Source organism: Salvelinus alpinus, chromosome 27 (genome assembly GCF_045679555.1).
Source record: "Salvelinus alpinus chromosome 27, SLU_Salpinus.1, whole genome shotgun sequence".
Taxonomy (NCBI): Eukaryota; Metazoa; Chordata; class Actinopteri; order Salmoniformes; family Salmonidae; genus Salvelinus; species Salvelinus alpinus.
Genome location: NC_092112.1, coordinates 24,476,654 through 24,501,689, shown reverse-complemented (window position 1 = coordinate 24,501,689; position 25,036 = coordinate 24,476,654). Strand labels below are relative to the sequence as shown.

The following is a 25,036-nucleotide window of genomic DNA, read 5'->3' as shown; positions in this document are numbered from 1 at the left end:
TAAACAGACAAGTCTTGCTTTGAAATACAACAACACAGCACACAACTCAGAAACGGACATTGACGTCTGCTTGCCTTTAATTCACGCGCACAAAAGTTGTCCTGAGGGACAAATCAATGTGTATGACATTTATAGTGACTCTTCATTTCAAATGGCTTTCAAAAGCCACGAGAGAGATCTGGCAAGGTTTTAAACCTCACAATATACCAACACGGGAAAGGATAATCCATTGTAGGATAATTAACAAAAGCAATAGCCCTGTAAGTAAGGCCCTCTCTGGTGTCGTGCAAGTCACTGTACTGTAGCACAGTGTGAGCATGCCACTGTTCTCTACAATACTGTACCTACAGCTTCAGGCCTTTGTGTCAGTAAGCACACTGTGAAACATCGAACCATTGAAATCAGGGTCTTCTTCATACGAGGTAATTTAGCTTGTTCTGTGGCTGCGTCCCAAATAGCATCCTATTCCTGTACTACTTTTTACCAGGGCCCAAAATAGAGCACTATATAAGGAATAGGATGCCATTTGGGATGCGGCCTGTCACAGTAAATAATGCCAAAATATTAACTGTGACCTAAAGGCAAGACAGACCTCGAGTCAGTGTGTGACATTTGGGCTCCACATGCTTTTCTACTGCGGTGAGTTTGGGGATTTTAATTTAAGAATTTGAATAAATCCTGGAGAGCGGTGTTGATAAGTGACACAGCTATGACTGCTGGGCCTCGCCAGTCTTTTTGGGGCCTGGTACTGTGCAGTGACTGTGCTGAGGTCACCCGCTGGGTTTTGAGGTAATGGGATCCCAGGGAACTGGGTGTCACTGGCAGCAGGGTGTGGGGCTATCAGCCAGGACTAGCCCCAACCAAAACCCCAAACCCATAAACAGCATGTCCAAACATTACAACAGGACACACCCCTGATATAAAACTCTGGACTCAAAAGTAGTTCATTTAGCCAGTTCTACACAAGATACATTCAAATTATAGTAGGATTGTATGTTTAAAAAGTTACTTTTAGACTACTGATTTAAGCCTTTAAGCCCTCAAATGAAGCATGATAAAATAATATTAGCAAAAATGTAGGGTATCCTGGAAAAAGATCGATAACCATTACAACCACCTGCACAAAAGCTTCATTTTGTGATTTATAGACTGAAAATGTCCTCAGGTGATTCAATATTTAGAAAATAAATAAATATAAGTTATCAAATTTTTCTCCCGGACACCCCTTACTAGAAATTAAAAGAAAATGATGGAACTATTTTGTTCTTACCACACCACACCTCAGCAAAACATCCCGCCCCCAGCTTTACTTCGAACTCAAGTGAGTCTCTGGCGATTTCCCAGGAATCGTGAGTCAGGCCCACAGTATCAGGGGTGTAGTTCACACACACACCGGTTAAATTAAAGCACAAACCATCCGCACTCTCTACAGGGGAGGGAACATGGAAGGCAAGGCACACAGGGTTAACTACCAGGGACAGGAACATGCAAACAGGCAGATGGAAGGCGGCCATATTGAATTGAGAGAGCAGAGTTTGTAGACATTGACAGTTTGTTGAATTCATTGTTCGTGTTTTACATGGATCACGGACTAAAAGTGTCCCTTAGGAGAGACCAAGTAATGATGATCTCATTTAACAGTACAGACGTTTTTGACGTCTCCCTTTTTCTCTAAGAGAGAGAGGTTGTGAGGAGACTGAATCTGTTCTCTGTCTGATGTCTCTGCTTTCTCAGTCAGTGTGGCCTCCTTTCATGTAGCCTGTGGCCAGACGTTTACGGAGGCGAGTCTGCCCGTACCCATCCAGACCTCCCCAAACTGCCCATTCCCCAGACGCTTGATGAGCTGCAGGGACTCCCGCGGGATCTCCCACACGTCTTTGGTTTTGACGGACAGGTCGGTGAGGCGGGGCATCCCTTTGTGGCAGGGCACTACCAAGCGACAACACAGCCCCGCTGCCCGCTCTGCAGACAGGCATAATGAGCGCGCACACACATTCACACACGCATACCCACAACACACACACACGCACGCATACAGAGACACAGAGAGAGATAGAGAAGAGAGGGGGATTGAAAGAAAGCAGTTAGCAAAGCACTTTGAAGAGAGAGAGTGAGAGAGAGAAGAGAGAGAGAGAAGAGAGAGAAGAGAGAGGGAAAGAGAGAGAAAGAGAGAGGGAAAGAGAGAGAAAGAGAGAGGGAAAGAAAGAGAAAGAGAGAAGAGAGAGCGGGAGAAAGGATAAAGAGAGAGAGAGAAAGGATAAAGAGAGAGAGGATAGAGAGAGAGAGGATAGAGTGAGAGAGAGAGAAAGAAGTAGTAGCAGTCAGTTAAGGTGAACTCTTATAGCAGCACAGTTCCATGTGCATCCAGCGTTAAGCACCACAGCAGCCAGTCAATCTGTCCCACTAGATGTCCCAGACAGTGGCTGTCCCCAGGCCATAAAGTCAAGCCTCAATCTGTCTAACGCACTCTTAGCTACTGTTCATCAAATCACACTGAGTGCTGTTCCATCCACCCTCTATCCTCCCCCCTTTAAGTATCGTACAGTACCGCATTAGGACTCTGCCGGCTCTGTTGATGACACACAGAAAGTGGCATTTTTACCAGCTGCACTATATTCCTTTGAATGTAAGGAATTCAGTAAGGAATTCAGTAAGTAATTCAGTAAGGCATTCAGTAAGAAATTCAGTAAGGAATTCAGTAAGGAATTCAGTAAGGAATTCAGTAAGGAATTGAAGGGTCAGTGTTGTTTAGGTTGCAGCCTGTTTTGTGTACTGGTTGCTCTTAGTCAAAGCTAGAATGAAGTGATTAGCAAAGGTCAGATATGACTGCAACAGCCCGCTATAGATGGCCACATTAATGGTTCTACTCTGGCTAATGGCATGTGTGACTCCCAACACTTTATTATAATGACTGTAATTGCTTGGAGATAGCCGGCCTGTCAATCACTCCAACTGAACATTAAAACGTCCTAGTTGTAATGATGGTTAATGCACAACACGGTGCATCTCAACTATGGCATTTTAATGTTCATGCAAACTAGGTAGTAAAGGAGGGTACTGTAGTCTAGATTTGAGACAGGGACAGCAGAAACCATTGTGGCTGGTAGCTGTGTGTCTATCAGTGTGTGATGATGAAAACCCGTTATCTCATCCCTGACATGAACATTTGCGTTACTTCTTTCCGCAGTGGAAGTAGATGTGTTTGCCCACCATCGATTGAAAGCGAGGCGTATGGATGGTGCTTCCGCCGCTGTCCCTCCACTTCGATTCCCCTGACATGCAAGGGCCACCGGGCCCCCCCGGAGATAAAGACCAGGCTGTTTGCTCAGGGTAGTAAAGGGGAGAGAAAGGCTTGTGTCTCTCCCATTGGAGAGCTGTCTGACTGTGCTGCAGCCATTAAAGCCCATCGGGGCCTGCTGCTGTGACCAGGCATCAATACTGTACTTTATGTCTCAGTCTCACTATCATAAAACATGTCAATACAGCAAATGGGAGAGGCTGGCGTTGGACACACTGCATGCACACAGTAGGTATCAAAACAGTTATTTGTCCTTGTTGGCTATTAAGATAAAGTGGTATTTCTGCGATAAGGATTTAATATATATATTTTTTTAACTATACTCTTAGAAACAAAGGTGCTACCTAGAGCCTAAAATGGTTATTCGGCTGTCCCCATAGGAGAACCCTTTTTGGTTCCAGGTAGAACTGTTTTTGGTTTCAGGTAGAACCCTTTTGGGTTCCATGTAGAACCCTCTGTGGAAAGGGTTCTTCATGGAACCCAAACAGGTTCTACCTGGAACCAAAAAAGGTTCTTCAAAGGATTCTCCTATGGGGACAGCCGAATAACCATTTTAGGCTCTAAATAGCACCTTTTTTCTAAGAGTGTAGTTTGGGCTGGTGGTGTTTTGGCCTGTGTGACTGCTGTGTGACTGCTGTGTGACTGCTGTGTGACTGCTGTGTGACTGCTGTGTGATTGCTGTGTGATTGCTGTGTGACTGCTGTGTGACTGCTGTGTGACTGCTGTGTGACTGCTGTGTGACTGCTGTGTGACTGCTGTGGGAAAGATGCGTTGACAATATAGAAATTAAACCTCGATAAAAACCCAAGTGAGAGATCGTGAGAAAGCAAAAGGCAACAGAAGAAGCACAAGCCCTGGAAGAAAACAACAATGGTCAAGGTCATTTGAAGAGGTGTGTTTGGACTTCACACTATATGCTCCCTGAGGTGGCAATAGAGGGCATGGAAAGACAAGGTTAATGCACTGTGACACAAACATACACACAAAATCCATACGGTTCATTTCCAGTGGACTAATGTGATAACTGGAGCACATCACCATTCTCATGGAGAGAGATAGACAAATACATAGAGGTAGAGAGATGCATAAAGAGAGAAAGGGAGAGAGTAGAGTGAGAGAGATTGGGTGAGGAAAAGACAGAGTGAGAGAGTGAAAGAGAGGGATAGAAAGACAGCAAAAGAGAGAGCGAGAGCGAGAGAGAGAGAGAGCTGTCTCATCTGACACCAACACGTGCTCATGAATGCAGTATGTCATCATCAACAGAGTGACGTTGAACAGTCCTCGTCGTCTGCTGAGGACATGGTCTGTACGACTGGGACTAACATGCCCATTAGAGTGAACCAATTGGCCTAGTAACTCACACGAACTCAAACAACAATAAGTGTCACTAGTGTCACTAGTGTCTCAATAGTTGTAAAATAATTGATTTCAAAATGTGTCACTTCATCAATTCTTTAATAACTTATCTGTTGCATCCTCAACAGTTTTCTGAAAGTTTTGAAAGTGCTAAGCTGAGTATATGAAGTTTGCAATTATGTTTTACATTACCACTAGCCCTTACTTCAATTGCACTCTATTCCCTTCTCAAATCTGAAGTGTGAGCTTCACTTTCTATTTCTGCATTTGAAGAGGCCTTAACAGTGTAAATGAGATTATACAGATGAACAGTGTCAACATAATGCACTTCTGGATCACTCCAAGGAAATGGACACCAGACAGAGGAGAAGCATCTTGTATCTATTTAGGCTTTCCAATCATCTGCTACGTCCATGTCCTGTCTCCACTATACCATAACACCAATATGACTACAGCTCTGCCTGGAGGAGTTCCACTGTACATTACTGTAACTCTAACAGGTCATCATAGCTAAGTCACTCATAGATGTCTAATAAACATTCTAATAAAGGTGTATGAATGGTGGGTGCAATAATGATGTATGAATGGTATAACTGACTGTTTAGGTCAGCTCACTGTTACTGTAACTCCAGGCCTGCACTTAAACTGATGATAAACTAGCAATTTTTGAGGCAATATGGCTATCGTATGCATTTCAGTCATATATGTCTAATGAATGGTGTGTGAATGGTGTGACTTGGACCGTTTCTGACTCTTACCGGAGTAGTGCTGCACCAGCTGCTGTAGGGTCTCAAACTGAGCTCTGGTAGTGATGTAGTAACCGCCGCTGTCCAGCTTACGGATCTTATAATGCTTCACGTGGTCTCCCTTCACGTCATCCCAGTCTCGTATGGACAGGGAGAAGGCACCTATAGGACACACAGATGGGGAGTAGAGTGTCACTGGGAAACAATCACTTACCTCATGCATTAATAGCACTGAGGATCATGGGAAATGATTGATAGTATTAACAGATACAGAATGAGCTTTTATAGAATAGTCAGCTGCTCAGTTGGATAAATGAACAGTATATCAAACATTCTGTTAGACAGCTGTCCTAACATACAGGCAGTGGTGTAAAGGACTTAAGTAAAATACTTTAAAGTAACTACTTAATTTGTTTTTGGGGTATCTGTATTTTACTTTACTATTTATATATTTGACAATTTTTACTTTTACTTCACTACATTCCTAAAGAAAATAATGTACTTTTTACTCCATATATTTTTCCTGACACCCAAAAGTACTTGTTACATTTTGAATGCTTAACAGGACAGGAAAATGGTTAAATTCACACACTTATCAAGAGAACATCCCTGGTCATCTCTACTGCCTCTGACACAAGCTTAATTTGTAAATTATGTCTGAGTGTGCAGTTGACTATCCCTATCCCTAAATAAATGTAAAAAACAAGAAAATTGTGCTATTTGGATTGCCTAACAGAAGTCATTTTAAATCACTACTTTTACTTTGATACTTAAGTATACTTAAAACCAAATACTTTTATACTTTTACTCAAGTAGTATTTTACTGGGTGACTTTCCCTTTTACTTGAGTCATTTTCTATTAAGGTATATTTACTTTTACTCAAGTATGACAGTTGGGTACTTCACCACCACTACATACAGGCTCTTTACTTAGATGAGTTGGTGGTTACCTTTTGTGGTTTCGCTCTCTCTGATGAGATAAGTGCCACGGGGGTTACCAGTGAACAGCAGCTGCCTCTCTGCATCCTTCCGGCCTAGTTTCCCAAAGTACCAGCTATGAAGAGTGGGTAACAATGAGTGAGGGAGGCACAATCATAAACCATCCATCTTGGTTTGGTACAGACTATGTGTGTAAAGGGTCTGAGTTTAAAAATGATCATCTTATACACAGCGATCAGAGACACGTTGATTGTTACACTAGTCACAAGGCCAGTTAAAACTCTCACTGCAACACTGTCAATAAATCACCATTTGGCCATGGTCTCTGAGACTAGAGGCTGAACACTGGCTAAATACATATAGAGAGGGAGCATGAAATGTGGATTGATCCACCCCCCATACAAACCCTGGCTGTTTATGTCCATCATGCTATAGTGTACCTTGTGGTGCACCAATAGAATAATGACATCATTATTCACCAGAGTCTGATGGAGAGTGAGGTGGGGGAAGGGGCCTGTAGCACTGTCTGACACCAATGTATATATAAACACACACACACACACACACACACACACACACACACACACACACACACACACACACACACACACACACACACACACACACACACACACACACACACACACACACACACACACACACACGGGAAAAACTCTCACACTGTCTGACATTTCAAATATCTGAAAACACAGCATTTAACAATTCCCACAACTCTCCTCTCTTTTATAGTGTCTAATAAAAGTGTTTTTAATGAGCCGGTGAAAGTGCCAGCTCTGCAGAGACATACTGCACAAATCCCAGTATGTTTACATTTCTCCTCAGAGCCTTGTATTGACTGTTAACTTCAGGCACTGAGAAATAGAGAGGACATCTGCGCTTGTCTAAACTTCTGACATCTTCCTCTCTCACTCATCTTCCTCTCTTCCTGTTGTCTCAGATAGAAAACGGAGGAGAGAGAGCGAAAGAGAGTGAGAAGAGAGAGAGTTAGAGAGACAGAGAGAGAGTGTGTGTGTGTGTGTGTGTGTGTGTGTGTGTGTGTGTGTGTGTGTGTGTGTGTGTGTGTGTGTGTGTGTGTGTGTGTGTGTGTGTGTGTGTGTGTGTGTGTGCGCGCGTGTGTGAGTGTGTGTGTGTGAGTGACGTGACAGGAGAAGTGTCTGTGACCTGGTGTCTGGTGTGCCATGTATTCAGCTCTGTCAGAGAGTGTCCCAATAAAACCCAGTATGACAGATTGCTACTCACTCCTCAGCCTGGATGGAGTCCACTGGAGCCACGTAATTACTGGGGATGTAACCATTTCCACCGGTGGTGAGGGAACGAGCATCCCACCAGTCCCCTTCACTGAGGGAGAGAGAGAGAGATGGAGAGAGAGAGAGAGATGGAGAGAGAGCGATGGAAAGAGAGAGATGGAGAGATAGAGAGAGAAGGGGGGCAGAGAAAGGGAGGGAGAGAGAGCGATAGATGGGGAGAGAGAGCGATAGATGGAGAGAGAGAGAGAGAGAGAGCAGATGAAAAGCATCATTACATGACATTCGATACAGTATTGATCAATACACATGTGCAATACTAGTCAGTCATGGTAGGGGTGAGGCTTAAAGGGTTTAACCCCTGCTAACCAAAAGAACCCACATGGGATCAAATGGTTTCATGTACACCATGTATTAGGAGATTGGCTATAGAAATAACAAATGAACCACTGTGATGATCAATAATGCATTTGACGTGAATACATTGGGTAACAGTACATGCCTTGTTCATATGGAATGTGTGTTGGCAGCACTGTCTGATCACAAGCAGGGGTTGGGAGGAGGGAGGGAGAGCTCTTAACGACCACAGCTTGCATGCCCATGCAGCCATTACCACCTCTCTCCTGTCCTCTTTCTCTCCCTCTAACAACCGCCTCTCCATCACGCTCACTCTCCTGTCCTCCCAACACACTGGCCTCCTTTACATCCCTCTCTCCCTCGCACATTTCATTTCATCTTTCTTTTTATATCTCCACTTCCTGACACACTTAACTGTTATCCCTCGCTGTCTCTCAAACACAGTATAGTCCCTTCTTCTTTGCATTACTGCATTACATTCTTAATCTCCCTGTATTCCTCTCAATGTATTCCACAGTACCCCACCACTCATTCATTTATCCTCTCCTCCCCAGCCTCCTCCCTGTTGTCCCCTTCCCCCTGACTCCTCCACAACACCATCAAAAACACACATGGAAAGCACAGGAGACATAGGTGATGCCTTAAAGGGCAGCTATAAGGAGTGGTCCACTATTTGCTAGCCTGTACACACACACACACACACACACACACACACACACACACACACACACACACACACACACACACACACACACACACACACACACACACACACACACACACACACACACCTCAAACATTGTCTCCCCCACACACAGAACCACCTACCACTGTCTACTACTACATCCCTAGTAGCGGTCTTTCATTTGTCCTGAATAAAAACATGACGGGGAGCACCGGGGATGACATCACAGGCCGGTTTCATTTGTTCTGAGAGGACAATGGAGGTTCCATCTGGAGGGCTAGTGTGTTCAAGCTAACACGCTAACGCCAACAGCTGAGAGGAATGATGGACTGCTGGGAGGAGAGGAGGAGCGAGAAAGATAGAGAGAGCGTGCGAAAGAGAGAGAGAGACAGAGAGGGACGGGATGGACCCCAGTCCATTCACCATGGGCAAGCAAACAAAGAACCAGCCTTCTCCCATCTCCAGAAGTATTGTTATGCTTAAACTAGCTTCTTTCCCTGTGGTCACTGCTAACGACAGAGTAATCATTAAACAAAACATCTGTGGTATTTCCTGCTTATTTCTGAGGTAGTTTTACAAAAACATTTTACAAAAAAAATTGCTAAATGTGCAATTGCATGATGAAGACGTATACATGTGTCATCTTGTTACAGCAATCATGTTATAGGAAACTATTCTAAGCAATCAGAATCAAACATTATAAACACTTGAGTCTTATTGTTTGGGATGCTTCCCTGTAACGTGTTGTTTGATTTCACCAAGGTCAGCGATTCCTTGAGAAGATGCCACCATAATACAACACAACAGACCCTGTGCTCAGTACCCACAGGAGTCCCATGGCTGCTCACGTCATTCCCTGCCTGAACAGGCATCTACCATGTACTGTCTGTTGGGTGCAGTTACTGGCTGGGTGCAGTTACTCTTCTCTCCAGCAGGGAGCAGTGTGCCAAGCTGGAACAGAGCCTGGATGCTGCCAGGGAGGGAAGTTAGAAGTGAGGGAGGCGTGGGCGGATGATGGAGGGCTGAGGCTGCAGCTCTGACTGGCCACTGGCCAGGAGGAGAAGATGAAGGGAGGAGAGGAGGAGGGGAGGAGGGGAGGAGAGGAGGATAGAATAGAGAGGGTCCTAATGATGGTGTCTTCCTGCCTTTGCTCTAGATGGGTGGGCAGTGGGTGGTGGTGGTTAAATGTGTGCTACTGGGGTATGAGGAGCAGCCCTTCCACAGGGGAGAGAGGACAGGATGTCAGCTGTTAAAGCAGTATGGATGAGTATTGAGACTGGTGAGTATCCACTGTGCTGCCTGGGCTTTAGGTTGAAAAACTACATGGGTGAACATGAACATGGGGACAGTGGAGGAGGAGCTGGGAAATCACAAACCTAAACAGACACAGACAGTCATACTTCTGAGAGAAAATATCAAATGACATTTTTCAGTGTGTCACTAAAGCCTGCTGAAAAGGAAAACACCCATCCATGAGGTTTCAGAGCAGCATGTTCATGGGCTGGTCTGAGACAGTTGTGCTGACAGAGGGGTAACAGAGTGGCTGCACTTTGTGTCAGACCGTTCAAAGAGAAAGTCTACACCAGACTAAAGCAGACTGAAGAACAACACAGAACCATTCCACATCCCCCACCTCAAACTAAAGACCCCTGCCTGCTCCATACAATTTAAATGCTGATGTATTGAAAATGGCAATAAAACTTATTTTACAGTCATTCCAACACCTTCCCCGGTCAAAGTGATAAACCTAGGCAGCCAGGCTACCAGAGTGATTCTAATATATTTTCATCTAGAATACAGACCTTTTTCCACTCTCAGTGCAGTAGGTGGGATGTGTGATAAGTGGCTGTACTATACTGTACTTACGTGCTGTTGATAATCTGAAACCTCTCCCCTTTCCTGAAGCTGAGGTCGTCCTCTGTCCGCGCCTCATAGTCGTAAAGTGCCACGAAGAGGGTGACTCCTGCCGAGAGAAAACACACAGCATCAGCACTCACGCGATTAAGAAGTGCAGCAAATGAACCTTAGAGTCTGAGAGACTAACATTGCACTGACTGACCCTGGAAGGGAAGCTGGGTGCACGGTAGCTTTTATACTAGAGGCTGCAGCCATTTCTGGATGCAGTGGATATACTAGGCTGTAGTGAATTGAATGTGAAACCATCCATTAAATTGGTGACAGTATAAATAGCTGGAAATAAGCCTTCATACATTATTGGACATCTTTCACCTGAAAGGTAGCATTAAAACACTGCAGCAATTATGAATGGAAAAGGTCCTTCATACAATCTTTCAGCAGGCAGGTAGGTAGCACACACACTACATACCACATGTAATAGAAGAGTTCTATTATTATTACCAACTACCTAGATGTCCAGGGAGACAGGCTGAGAGAGTGTCCAGGGAGACAGGCTGAGAGAGAATCTAGGGAGACAGGCTGAGAGAGAATCCAGGGAGACAGGCTGAGAGAGAATCCAGGGAGACAGGCTGAGAGAGAATCCAGGGAGACAGGCTGAGAGAGAATCCAGGGAGACAGGCTGAGAGAGAATCCAGGGAGACAGGCTGAGAGAGAATCCAGGGAGACAGGCTGAGAGAGAATCCAGGGAGACAGGCTGAGAGAGAATCTAGGGAGACAGGCTGAGAGAGTGTCCAGGGAGACAGGCTGAGAGAGAATCTAGGGAGACAGGCTGAGAGAGAATCCAGGGAGACAGGCTGAGAGAGAATCTAGGGAGACAGGCTGAGAGAGAATCCAGGGAGACAGGCTGAGAGAGTGTCCAGGGAGACAGGCTGAGAGAGAATCTAGGGAGACAGGCTGAGAGAGAATCCAAGGAGACAGGCTGAGAGAGAATCTAGGGAGACAGGCTGAGAGAGTGTCCAGGGAGACATGCTGAGAGAGATTCTAGGGAGACAGGCTGAGAGTGTCCAGGGAGACAGGCTGAGAGAGAATCTAGGGAGACAGGCTGAGAGAGAATCTAGGGAGACAGGCTGAGAGAGTCCAGGGAGACAGGCTGAGAGTGAATCTAGGGAGACAGGCTGAGAGTGTCCAGGGAGACAGGCTGAGAGAGAATCTAGGGAGACAGGCTGAGAGAGAGAACAGGGAGACAGGCTGAGAGAGAATCTAGGGAGACAGGCTGAGAGGGTGTCCAGGGAGACAGGCTGAGAGATAATCTAGGGAGACAGGCTGAGAGAGTGTCCAGGGAGACAGGCTGAGAGAGAATCTAGGGAGACAGGCTGAGAGTGTCCAGGGAGACAGGCTGAGAGAGAATCTAGGGAGACAGGCTGAGAGTGTCCAGGGAGACAGGCTGAGAGAGAATCTAGGGAGACAGGCTGAGAGAGAATCTAGGGAGACAGGCTGAGAGAGAATCTAGGGAGACAGGCTTAGAGAGAATCTAGGGAGACAGGCTGAGAGTGTCCAGGGAGACAGGCTGAGAGAGAATCTAGGGAGACAGGCTGAGAGTGTCTAGGGAGACAGGCTGAGAGAGAGAACAGGGAGACAGGCTGAGAGAGAATCTAGGGAGACAGGCTGAGAGGGTGTCCAGGGAGACAGGCTGAGAGAGAATCTAGGGAGACAGGCTGAGAGAGTGTCCAGGGAGACAGGCTGAGAGAGAATCTAGGGAGACAGGCTGAGAGAGTGTCCAGGGAGACAGGCTGAGAGAGAATCTAGGGAGACAGGCTGAGAGAGAATCTAGGGAGACAGGCTGAGAGAGTGTCCAGGGAGACAGGCTGAGAGAGAATCTAGGGAGACAGGCTGAGAGTGTCCAAGGAGACAGGCTGAGAGAGAATCTAGGGAGACAGGCTGAGAGTGTGTCCAGGGAGACAGGCTGAGAGAGGATCTAGGGAGACAGGCTGAGAATGTGTCCAGGGAGACAGGCTGAGAGAGGATCTAGGGAGACAGGCTGAGAGAGGATCCAGGGAGACAGGCTGAGAGAGGGTCCAGGGAGACAGACAGAGAGAGTCCAGGGAGACAGGCTGAGAGAGAGAACAGGGAGACAGGCTGAGAGGGAGTCTAACGAGAGAGGGGCTGAGCCTGCTCCATCTACCCAGGCAGTCTGCTGAATCTCTCAGAATAAGTCTCCACAAGTGTAAAGAGCTTTCTTTATTCATCTCCTTTCCCTGATCTGAAAGGACTTGATGCACCACAGCAATATGGTGGTGGTGGAAGCCTACACAGTCTTTTGAGTGTTGGGACAGTGTTGAGTGTACTGTGGAAATGAATAGTCTGTGCTTTGAGAGCAGGGCCCTTGGGGATAGTAGCAGTGAGAAGAGAACAAGCTGCTGCCTTTCACATGACACAGAGAGAGAGCGAGAGAGAGAGAGAGAGAGAGAGAGAGAGAGAGAGAGAGAGAGAGAGAGAGAGAGAGAGAGAGAGAGAGAGAGAGAGGATGCACACAGGGGGATTTTGCACGCCACACCTCTGATGCATCTACCTGTCACACTCATCACAAGATACAAACAGACTGCATCACTTCTGAAGAAATGCCTCCACATCTCCTCCACTTACAAGAAACCCCTAGCAAGCCAGAATACACCAACCAGGCTTTGGTTATGCATGGTTTATTATTTATTATATATTTATTATAGTAATCTGAGGATTGGCATGTGAGTGTGGCCCATTCAGTAACTTAAGGTCATGGAACATACAGTACTAGCTGTGAATTTCCGTTCAGACTGTTAACTAAGTGCATACAGATCAAATGATTCCCAATAGAATGTCACAAACGGCACCTCATCTATAAGCCTGAAAGGCAAAATGGTGCCTGTTAGACAGACAAGGCAGTACCACTATTTTGTCATGAAAGTGGTTTGAGAGAGAGAGAGAAAAAGAGAGAGAGAGGGACAGTTTGTACCAAAGTTAAACCCCCTTGTCCCCTGCAACTGACAGTGGATTTGGATCATTTTAGGATAGAAATAATCCACACTTTGATGGAAGCCGTGTTAATTAAGTGGAAACGCTGTAGCTCCTCTTGTAGCAGCAGAGGCTCAATGAAACATAAAGGATATCCTGACTGGGAATATTCTCTATGGAAACAATGAACCCACACACAAAGGGCTGTGCAAGCGCCGGCCGGACGTTCCAACACAGGGTCGAGGGGCCGGGACTGGGCCGCGAGGTGAAGCGGGTCCGGGGAAGTCAGGAGAGGGGCCGGGACTGGGCCGCGAGGTGAAGCGGGTCCGGGGAAGTCAGGAGAGGGGCCGGGACTGGGCCGTGAGGTGAAGCGGTTCCGGGGAAGTCAGGAGAGGGGCTGGGACTGGGCCGTGAGGTGAAGCGGCTCCGGGGAAGTCAGGAGAGGGGCCGGGACTGGGCCGCGAGGTGAAGCAGGTCCGGGGAAGTCAGGAGAGGGGCCGGGACTGGGCCGTGAGGTGAAGCGGGTCCGGGGAAGTCAGGAGAGGGTTCGGGACTGGGCCGTGAGGTGAAGCGGGTCCGGGGAAGTCAGGAGAGGGGCCGGGACTGGGCCGTGAGGTGAAGCGGGTCCGGGGAAGTCAGGAGAGGGTCCGGGACTGGGCCGTGAGGTGAAGCGGGTCCGGGGAAGTCAGGAGAGGGGCCGGGACTGGGCCGTGAGGTGAAGCGGGTCCGGGGAAGTCAGGAGAGGGGCCGGGACTGGGCCGTGAGGTGAAGCGGGTCCGGGGAAGTCAGGAGAGGGGCCGGGACTGGGCCGTGAGGTGAAGCGGGTCCGGGGAAGTCAGGAGAGGGGCCGGGACTGGGCCGTGAGGTGAAGCGGGTCCGGGGAAGTCAGGAGAGGGTTCGGGACTGGGCCGTGAGGTGAAGCGGGTCCGGGGAAGTCAGGAGAGGGGCCGGGACTGGGCCGTGAGGTGAAGCGGGTCCGGGGAAGTCAGGAGAGGGGCTAAAGGGGAACGTATGGACACCCCTACCTGTTCCGCCACGGGTGCGTAGGGTCCCGGTGTGGGAGGAGGTGTTGACCCCTCCGAAGACGGTCATCCCCTGGCCGACAGGCGCCTGGAAGTTGTTGAAGTTGGGGATGGCGGTGACCCCAAAGCTGGGGTAGTGCTGGTGCTGCGGCGTGGGATCGGCGCCATAGCGGAAGCCTGGGGCACTCTGGGAGATGCTGGTGTCTCGGTCGTCCGTGAGTTTCGTTGCTTCTTTATCCTTGCATTGTACACAGCCCATTATCTATATTCTACACAGAGAGAAACACAGAGAAACACAGAGAAGAAGAAGAGGGATTATCAACTTGCTTGTAAATCAATAGAACATCCAGTCTGAAAAGGAAAAGGAAGGTTACAGGGCTGATGACAAGCAACAATACATGAAATAGAGGTGTACTTTAACATTGTTCTTGGTTTGCTCTCCTCTCCCCTCAGATGACATGTCCTTGTCTCATTAGAGAAATGCTGTCTCTCAAGGAGCACTGGGAGGTTTATAGCCTGACACACACACGCGCGCGCGCGCGCACACACACACGTACACACAGCAGAGCTCCGGATGACTCACACAAACACTGTGTCTCTTTCACGGCCAGGGGAAAAAATACACTCAGATATACACTAGTGTTGGGGAAGGAGAAATAGTCGGGGAGAAGGGGACCCATGGAGGATCGGTCATAGGGGTATTCACTCATCCATTATTCCATGATAACATCACTGCCAGCGTCGACCGGACGGTCCTATGGGTGGGAGGTGGGGGGAGTGTGGACGTTGCTTCTGTCTGTTAAAGAGACAGGACATATTTCCAGTAGGACATGTTTCTTCCGACACTATTACTGAACCAAGTATAGTCTCCTTTTATGGTATAATCTAAGTCTTCAAATACTGGTATGTAAACACACCTACAGACAAGAAAATATGTTCAAAAACCTTCTGTGGAGACTGTTTATGCCTTGGCTGTGATGGTATTGGCACAAAATTAAAGCGTATAAAGTTTATCAACTGGCTAGAGTAGAGCTCTACTACTATGGTGCTGGGGAAGATTACCACTGGACAGAATTATTCACCCTGTGACAATTAATGCGATCTCATTACCAGCCTGCAAAATAAACATGAAAATAACACTGTCTGTGTAGACCAGCACAGACAAACAGACTGTAAATTGCAGTGTTCCTTGAAGACAGACTGCTGATCTAGTCCTCAGCTACAGCCACGACTGCCCTCAAACGTGTCATTTGAAAATATTCAGGATTTCTATAAGAACCCTGTTTCCCTTGCACTGTCGGTCTCTGTCTCTCTCTCTCTCTCTCTATCCTTCTTTTTCTCTCCTCTCTCTCTCCCCTCTCTCTGATCTCTCTCTCCCTCTTTCCAAGCCTCCTGGCCTGGTGTGTTGTGTCTATTCCATCTCTTCTGATAGAAGAAGGAAGTGCAGTCTGCAGTCACTTAAAACACATGGGAGAAAGAATGTGGTCCAGTATGCTTCTCTTTGGCCAGAGGGAAAAAAACAAGGCCCAGATTATAGGAAGCCCTCCTTCCTCCCATTGAGCATGGCCACCCATTGAGCATGGTCAAGGTCTAGAACCTGCTTCCCACATCATCACTGACTGACGACCGCACGCTTGGCAAATGGAGAGAGAGAGAGAGAGAGAGAGAGAGAGAGAGAGAGAGAGAGAGAGAGAGAGAGAGAGAGAGAGAGAGAGAGAGAGAGAGAGAGAGAGAGAGAGAGAGAGTGTACAGAGTACACAGTGGCAGAATACCTGACCACTGTGACTGACCCAAACTTAAGGAAAGCTTTGACTATGTACAGACTCAGTGAGCATAGCCTTGCTATTGAGAAAGGCCGCCGTAGGCAGACATGGCTCTCAAGAGAAGACAGGCTATGTGCTCACTGCCCACAAAATGAGGTGGAAACTGAGCTGCACTTCCTAACCTCCTGCCCAATGTATGACCATATTAGAGAGACATATTTCCCTCAGATTACACAGATCCACAAAGAATTTGAAAACAAATCCAATTTTGATAAACTCCCATATCTACTGGGTGAAATTCCACAGTGTGCCATCACAGCAGCAAGATTTGTGACCTGTTGCCACAAGAAAAGGGCAACCAGTGAAGAACAAACACCATTGTAAATACAACCCATATTTATGCTTATTTATTTTAACTTGTGTGCTTTAACCATTTGTACATTGTTACAACACTGTATATATATAATATGACATTTGTAATGTCTTTCTTGTTTTGAAACTTCTGTATGTGTAATGTTTACTGTTAATTTGTATTGTTTATTTCACTTTTGTGTATTATCTACCTCACTTGCTTTGGCAATGTTAACACATGTTTCCCATGCCAATAAAGCCCCTTGAATTGAATTGAATTGAGAGAGAGAGAGAGAGAGAGAGAGAGAGAGAGAGAGAGAGGGAGAGAGAGAGAGAGAGAGAGAGAGAGAGAGAGAAAAAATCAGGATTCCCAATCCATTAAAGTTTAAACAACTGAACAATACATATATTGGTTTAAAGTTGTAGATTAAGGCTAAATCCACACAGTCACAGTGATCAGATAAAAAGGAATCTCTGTGACATCATCCAGTCTCATATAATAAATAACATATCAGACAGCGGCTAGTATTTGGCTTCTGACCGTGGCCTGGCAACCAACGAATCCCTGGCTCCACAAAACGACGCGCGAATGCTACAATGACTCAGTGGGCTACCACTGTAATCCACCACAACAAGCCCTGGACAGGAAGAGAGCCAAGAATCAGATAACTGCAACGGTCAGTGGTGGGTTCCACAGCATCTCTAATCGTCTTCAACTTGTAGCATCACTTAAAATGCTCAAAGTTGCTTGATAATCTATCTCATAACATAGCCGCTGGGCAGCAGAGAAAGATTGGATTGGCTTCTGGACATCGACATTTGTATTGATCTCTGTTATCCGGTCAGAGGGCTTGGCTTGTTGTGGTAAATGTCAGAGTAATCTGTGGAAGCAGGATGTTGTTAACTGAATACAGTCAAAGCTGCCTCTGATAACAGCACAGTACTATAGGTGATTCCAAAGGAGCCAAATGGAACAGGTTGTTGCTGTGTAGATGACTGGAGATGTTGAGAATGGCAAGCACGCCACACACACACACACACATACACATACATACACACACACAGCAGTGTGTGGTCAGCTACAACCCTATCACAGAGTACTGCAAGACCACTCACAGTGTTGTTATTCTACCGTTCAGTAGGCAGCTATGAGACAGCCCTCACAGCAGGAGACAAACATACAGCCACAACAGAGCCTCAGCCCAGTACGAATCCTGCTCACTGCGGACCCCTCAACACAGGCTAGGGACTGAGCTCAGCATCACTGCTCCCTTAGTTTGAACCCAACCTCTTTCATCTCTTTCTTTGCCCCCTTCCCTTCTGTTCAGAAAACACCTGCTAGCCGTAGGCGCTTGTATTGCTGTTTACTCCTTCTCTCCTCCCCTTCCTCTGCTGCAGAATAACAGCCTGAAACCAACTGATAGCCATCAGCACAGTGTTTCATATAGAAACCAACTGATAGCCATCAGCACAGTGTTTCATATAGAAACCAACTGATAGCCATCAGCACAGTGTTTCATATGGAATCCAACTGATAGCCATCAGCACAGTGTTTCATATAGAAACCAACTGATAGCCATCAGCACAGTGTTTCATATAGAAACCAACTGATAGCCATCAGCACAGTGTTTCATATAGAAACCAACTGATAGCCATCAGCACAGTGTTTCATATAGAAACCAACTGATAGCCATCAGCACAGTGTTTCATATAGAAACCAACTGATAGCCATCAGCACAGTGTTTCATATAGAAACCAACTGATAGCCATCAGCACAGTGTTTCATATAGAACCCCACATCCTTATCACTCTTCTTCTCATCAGATTGGCTCAACCAATCAGATCAATGGTCCTTCATGGAAAACCAATTATAAAGCAGAACATGACCAGAAGCTAGTTAAAGTAAAGGCCATTCATATAGGATCTATATGGACCAAATTCATTAAGATATTTAATTGAAAGCCAAAGATCTAAAACTTTGAAAGATCTAAGGCTGCTTTAAATTAAATATAAAGCAGAAGGGATGACAATTGATTAAATCAAGTTAAAAAGGTGTCAACTTCTACCATATGTTCTGCAATCCCTCTCTCAACAAAGAGGAGAGGAGATAGGGGATAAAAGCAGATCTATCCACAGGTCCATGTCAAATATTAATGGAGCGGTTGTGGAAACTCAAGGTTGGCATGCCTCAGAGTCGGTGTCGGGCTAGCTGCAAGAGAGCTGCAGAGGGACGAAACGCCCTGGATGGAGGCATGTATATTTCATAGGGGGTGATGAGTTGGGGAGGGGTGAATCACTAGTATGGGGGGGGGGGGGGGGGCTACACTGTCACGTTATGCCCTGGGGGGGAGATTCTTTTATCACCACTCTTTACACGGATGATCTGGACAATTTTGGGACACCCTCTGTCTGGACAGAACACCTCAGGCTTTACAGGAAGCCATCATCTCTGAGCAGAGAGTAGGGAGGAGGAGAGGGAAACAAAATGGCTGCTTATACAGGACATACACTAAGTGTACAAAACATTAAGAATACCTTCCTAATATTTCGTTGCAGCCCCCTTCTGCACTCAGAACAGCCTCAATTCGCTGGGGCAAGGACTCTACAAGGTGTCGAAAGCGTTCCACAGGGATGATGGGCTGTGTTGACTCCAATGCTTCCCACAGTTGTGTGAAGTTGGCTGGATGTTCTTTGGGTGGTGGATCATTCTTGATAAACCCAGGAAACTGTTGAGCATGAAAAACCCAGCAGAGTTGCAGTACTTCACACAAACCGGTGTGCCTGGCACCTACTATCATACTCTGTTCAAAGGCACTTAAATATTTTGTCTTGACGATTCACCCTCAGAACGGCACACATACACAATCCATATCTCAATTGTCTTAAGGCTTAAAATCCTTCTTTAACTTCTTATGGCTGGGGGCAGTATTGAGTAGCTTGGGATGAATAAGGTGCCCAGAGTAAACTGCCTGCTACTCAGGCCCAGTTGCTAATATATGCATATTATTAGTAGATTTGGATAGAAAACGGTTTGAATGATGTCTGTGAGTATAACAGAACTCATATAGCAGGCAAAAACCTGAGAAAAAATCCAGCCAGGAAGTGGGAAATCTGAGGTTTGTAGGTTTTCAACTTATCGCCTATCGAATATACAGTGGGATATTGGTCATATTGCACTTCGTAAGGCTTCCACTAGATGTCAACAGTCTTTAGAACCTTGTTTGATGCTTCTACTGTGAAGGAGGCGGGAATGAGGGCTCTTTGAGTCATGGGTCTGGCAGAGTGCCATGAGCTGACCAGGCGCGTTTACGTGAGAGAGTTAGCTTGCGTTCCATTGCATTTCTGAAGACAAAGGAATTCTCCGATTGGAACATTATTGAAGATTTATGTTAAAAACATCCTAAAGATTGATTCTATACTTCGTTTGACATGTTTCTATGAACTGTAATATGACTTTTCATCTGAACTTTTGCATGGACCTGCTTGCGCGTCGTGAGTTTGGATTGTGTACTGAACGCGCAAACAAAAAGGAGGTATTTGGACATAAATGATGGACTTTATGGAACAAATCAAACATTTATTGTGGAACTGGGATTGCTGGGAGTGCATTCTGATGAAGATCATCAAAGGTAAGTGAATATTTATAATGCTATTCTGACATCTGTTGACTCCACAACATGGCGGATATCTTCATGGCTTGTCTGGGCTCTGAGCGCTGTACTCAGATTATAGCATTGTGTGCTTTTTCCGTAAATTTTTTGGGGAAATCTGACACAGCGGTTGCATTAAGGAGAGGTTTATCTAAAGTTCCATGTACAATACTTGTATCTTTTATCAATGTTTATTATGAGTATTTCTGTAAATTGATGTGGCTCTCTGCAAAATCACCAGATGTTTTGGAGGCAAAACATTACTGAAGATAACGCGCCAATGTAAACTGAGATTTTTGGATATAAATGTGAACTTTATCGAACAAAACATACATGTATTGTGTAACATGAAGTCCTATGAGTGTCATCTGATGAAGATCATCAAAGGTTAGTGATTCATTTTATCTCTATTTCTGCTTTTTGTGACTCCTCTCTTTGTCTGGAAAAATGGCTGTGTTTTTTCTGTGAATAGGTAATGATATGTTGTGCTTTCGTCGTAAAGCCTTTTTGAAATCGGACACTGTGGTGGGATTAACAACACGTTTATCTTTAAAATGGTGTAAAATACTTGTATGTCTGAGGAATTTTAATTATGAGATTTCTGTTGTTTGAATTTGGCGCCCTGCACTTTCACTGGCTGTTGTCATATCGATCCCGTTAACGGGATCCCAGCCATAAGAATTAACCTGTCTCACCCCCTTCATCTACACTGATTCAGGTGACATCAATAAGGGATCATAGCTTTCACCTGGATTCACCTGGTCAGTCTATGTCATGGAAAGAGCAGTGTTCTTAATGTTTTGTACACTCCTATGTATATTTGTGGGTCTGTAGATATTTGGGTGAGCTCATCTCAATGACCTAGTCATTAATGTGTGTCGCAAAGTCAAGCCAGGTCAATGACGTGGCCCATGCAGCCAGTCATGTCTCTCTCTCGCCACTGCAGAGCCAGACAAAGGATCAAGACGTTTGGTTTTGTTCTCTCACTTCAGCTCTGTGCGTGTAATATATTACTCTGCCTCTGTGTCATGCCCTTCATCAGAGTGAATGTTAAAATAAACTTCCAGACAGAGAGAGAGAGAGCATCAGGTCTACAGAGATAATGAGATAGAAGATGATTAAGTGGGGCAAGAGGAGACGAAGGGGAGGAGGACAATGCCTGTCTAAGAGAGGGACAGATGAATAGAGAAGCCCACTAATACACCTACCCAAGCCCCATCCTGTGACCTAAGAAGCATGCACCAGATGCACCAGATGCACAGCATGCTCTGCTCACACCCAATGGTCCAAGCCTAAATAAGGAAATGCTCTCAACAGAGAAAGATGTCCTCCTGTGTGCTACCTATATCCTCCCCACTAGAATCCCCATACTTTAATGAAGACAGCTTCTCCATCCTAGAGGGGGAGAACAATAATTTCCAGACCCAGGAACATGTACTAGTCTGTGGCAAAATACACCGATTTCTTCCTCAGGGCCGGGGGGGGTGAGACAGGGATGCAGCTTGAGCCCCACCCTCTTCAATATATATACAGTATTTGACATTCCAATTAGGATCTGGCTTAAAATACTTGAATCAGTTATAGAACCCACTGCCCTTTATGGTTGTGAGGTCTGGGGTCCGCTCACCAACCAAGAATGCACAAAATGGGAAAAACACCAAGTTGAGACTCTGCATGAAGAATTCTGCAAAAACATCCTCTGTGTACAACGTAAAAACCCAATTAATGCATGCAGAGCAGAATTAGGAAAATTCCCACTAATGATCAAAATCCAGAAAAGAGCAATTCAATTCTACAACCACCTAAAAATAAGAGATTCTCAAACCTTCCATAGCAAAGCCCTCACATACAGAGAGATGAAACTGGAGAGGAGTCCCTTGGCCAGCTGGTACGGGGACTCTGCTCACAAATACAGACCCCAAATAGCCCCAGGACAGCAACACAATTAGATTCAACCAAATCATGACAAAACAAAAAAGGTAATTACAGTACTTGACACATTGGAAAGAATCAACAAAAAAACGGCGCAAACTGGAATATAATTTGGCCCTATACAGAGAGTACACAGTAGCAGAACAAAATGAAGAAAATCCATGACTATGTACAGACTCAGTGAGCATAGCCTAGCTATTGAGAGAGGCCGCTATGTGCTCATGGCCCACAAAATGAGGTGGAAACTGAGCTGCACTTCCTAACCTCCTGCCAACTGTATGATCATATCAAAGACACATATTTCCCTCAGATTACACAGACCCACAAAGAATTTGAAAACAAATCAAATATTGATAAACTCCCACATCTATTAGTTGAAATACCACCGTGTGCCCCCACAGCAGCAAGATGTGTGACCTGTTTCCACAAGAAAAGGGCAAACAGTGGAGCACAAACACCATTGTAAATACAACCTATATTTATCTGTTTATTTATTATCCCTTTCATACAATTATTTGCACATTGTTACAACACTGTACTTAGCAAATAATATAACATTTGAAATGTCTATATTCTTTCGACATTTTTTGTGAGTGTAATGTTTACTGTTCATTTGTTATTGTTTATTTCCTTTGTTAATTTCCTGTCTATTTCACTTGCTTTGGCAATGTAAACATATGTTTCTCATGCCAATAAAGCCCTTTGAATTTAATTGAATTGAGAGAGAGAAAGGGAGAGAGACAGAGAGATGAGAGAGAGAAACATATGGTAGAGCAAGAGAGGGAGAGAGAAGGGGAGAGAGAAAGAGAGAGGGAGGTTAACAAAGTGTGAGAGAGGGAGGAGGAGGAGGAGGAGGAGGAGGAGCACAGCTCTTGACAAACACTTGACAAAAGGAGCCGGATAATGATCAGTGCTGGGCGTCACATGCAGAGACTCAGTCCGCCGGGGAACGGCCTTGCCTCTGTGCTCTCAGTGTGCTTACAGCCAGCCGCATCACGAGCAGGCCTGCCTGCCTGTCTGCGCCATTCAAGGTTAACGCTCAGAGGCTTATGGCTCTTTCATTCCACACACAATCACCAACCTACACTTAACATGAACAGGAAGACAAACACAGCACCCAACACACGCAAACTAAAACCACCCTTCTTAGTATGAACACATGCGAGATCTCAAGAAACAATGCGATGGGAGAAAGGTCAGTGGGCCGCTCATTTCCCTCAAAGCAGTGTGTGTGTGTGTGTGTGTGTGTGTGCGTGTGTGCGTGTGTGTGTGTGTGTGTGTGTGTGTGTGTGTGTGTGTGTGTGTGTGTGTGTGTGTGTGTGTGTGTGTGTGTGTGTGTGTGTGTGTGTGTGTGTGTGTGTGTGTGTGTATGTGTGACAGAGAGAAAAATGGGAAGCAAAAGAGTTGTGTGTGGGTGAGCAGTGTGTTTGAGTAAAGGGAAGCAGAGGAGGGGTCTTTTCTCCTGAGTGTGTGTGTGTGAGCAGTGTGAGCAGTGTGTGTGTATGTGTAAGTGCTAGCAGCACAATTATCACAACAGCTACAACGCGAGCCATGGAATGAATCCAAATCACTGCACTAACAGTCTGACAGAGATCCTCGTAATTATTTAGGATTCTAATCGGACTGTGTGGCGCATCAGATTCCTCCTCCTTTTCCTTCTCCCTCCATCACATGCGATGGTCTGGTGTGATGTTATTCATCATCAGCTGGCAGAGAGAGAGAGTGCGGTGGTGTGCTGCTTCCGGGTCTGACTGATCTGGCTGTGTCTCTGTGAGGAGAGAGAGCTCTTGTTCAGGACGGACTGGCCCACTGCCGCCGGGTTACAGGGGTCACCTGGCATGGCCCCGAGGAAACAATCAGGCACAATACCACTGCTGGAGGAGCAGGCGGGATCCAAACCTCCCCGAAACCTCCCAGGAGTCGCAGAGCGCAAAGAGAGGGCTGGCTGGCCGGACTAGCCCACTTTCCTCTCCTGCAGCCCACAAAAGGAGAAATCTGCCTCCCATTTTCTAAGGAGTAGCCTTCACAAAAAGTGAGGGAAATACCATTTTATGTTCTCCCTCTCCATGGCTTACTATTTATTTTTGTGATCAAATGTTTTCTTATTTTGTAATTGTTTCGTTGGGGATGTTACAGGTACAATCTTCAAATTAATATATTTTCATATATTCAGTTCAAGAGGCGATCGTGAGGGGATATAAGCAAACAGCTGGAGGCAGGGCTTTCTCCTATAGAGCTCCATTTTTATGGAATGGTCTGCCTACCCATGTGAGAGACGCAGACTCGGTCTCAACCTTTAAGTCTTTATTGAAGACTCATCTCTTCAGTAGGTCCTATGATTGAGTGTATTCCGGCCCCGGAGTGTGAAGGTGAACGGAAAGGCATTGGAGCAACGAACCGCCCTTGCTGTCTCTGCCTGGCCGGTTCCCCTCTCTCCACTGGGATTCTCTGCCTCTAACCCTATTACAGGGGCTGAGTCACTGGCTTACTGGTGCTCTTCCATGCCGTCCCTAGGAGGGGTGCGTCACTTGAGTGGGTTGAGTCACTGACGTGATCTTCCTGTCTGGGTTGGCGCCCCCCCCTTGGGTTGTGCCGTGGCGGAGATCTTTGTGGGCTATACTCAGCCTTGTCTCAGGATGGTAAGTTGGTGGTTGAAGATATCCCTCTAGTGGAGTGGGGGCTGTGCTTTGGCAAAGTGGGTGGGGTTATATCCTGCCTGTTTGGCCCTGTCCGGGGGTATCGTCAGATGGGGCCACAGTGTCTCCCGACCCCTCCTGTCTCAGCCTCCAATATTTATGCTGCAGTAGTTTATGTGTCGGGGGGCTAG

General features: G+C 46.1%; 1 protein-coding gene across 3 annotated transcripts in view; it reads right to left on the bottom strand.

Annotated features, from left to right (window-relative positions):
• Window positions 1-25,036, bottom strand: part of LOC139556207 (tyrosine-protein kinase Fyn-like) — a 70,695-nt gene that overhangs the window by 4,723 nt on the left and 40,936 nt on the right. Inside the window, exons 3-9 of one of the 3 annotated variants that reach the window (XM_071369840.1) lie at window positions 14,517-14,782; window positions 10,513-10,609; window positions 7,600-7,698; window positions 6,351-6,454; window positions 5,413-5,562; window positions 1,798-1,962; window positions 1,271-1,426 (exon numbers count right to left, since the gene is read on the bottom strand). In XM_071369840.1, the coding sequence (XP_071225941.1) occupies window positions 1,271-1,426; window positions 1,798-1,962; window positions 5,413-5,562; window positions 6,351-6,454; window positions 7,600-7,698; window positions 10,513-10,609; window positions 14,517-14,772 (1,027 nt within the window). In that variant the 5' untranslated portion in view covers window positions 14,773-14,782. The remainder of the gene's footprint in view (window positions 1-1,270; window positions 1,427-1,797; window positions 1,963-5,412; window positions 5,563-6,350; window positions 6,455-7,599; window positions 7,699-10,512; window positions 10,610-14,516; window positions 14,783-25,036) is intronic. The other 2 variants (XM_071369839.1, XM_071369838.1) reach the window with 2 other exon arrangements.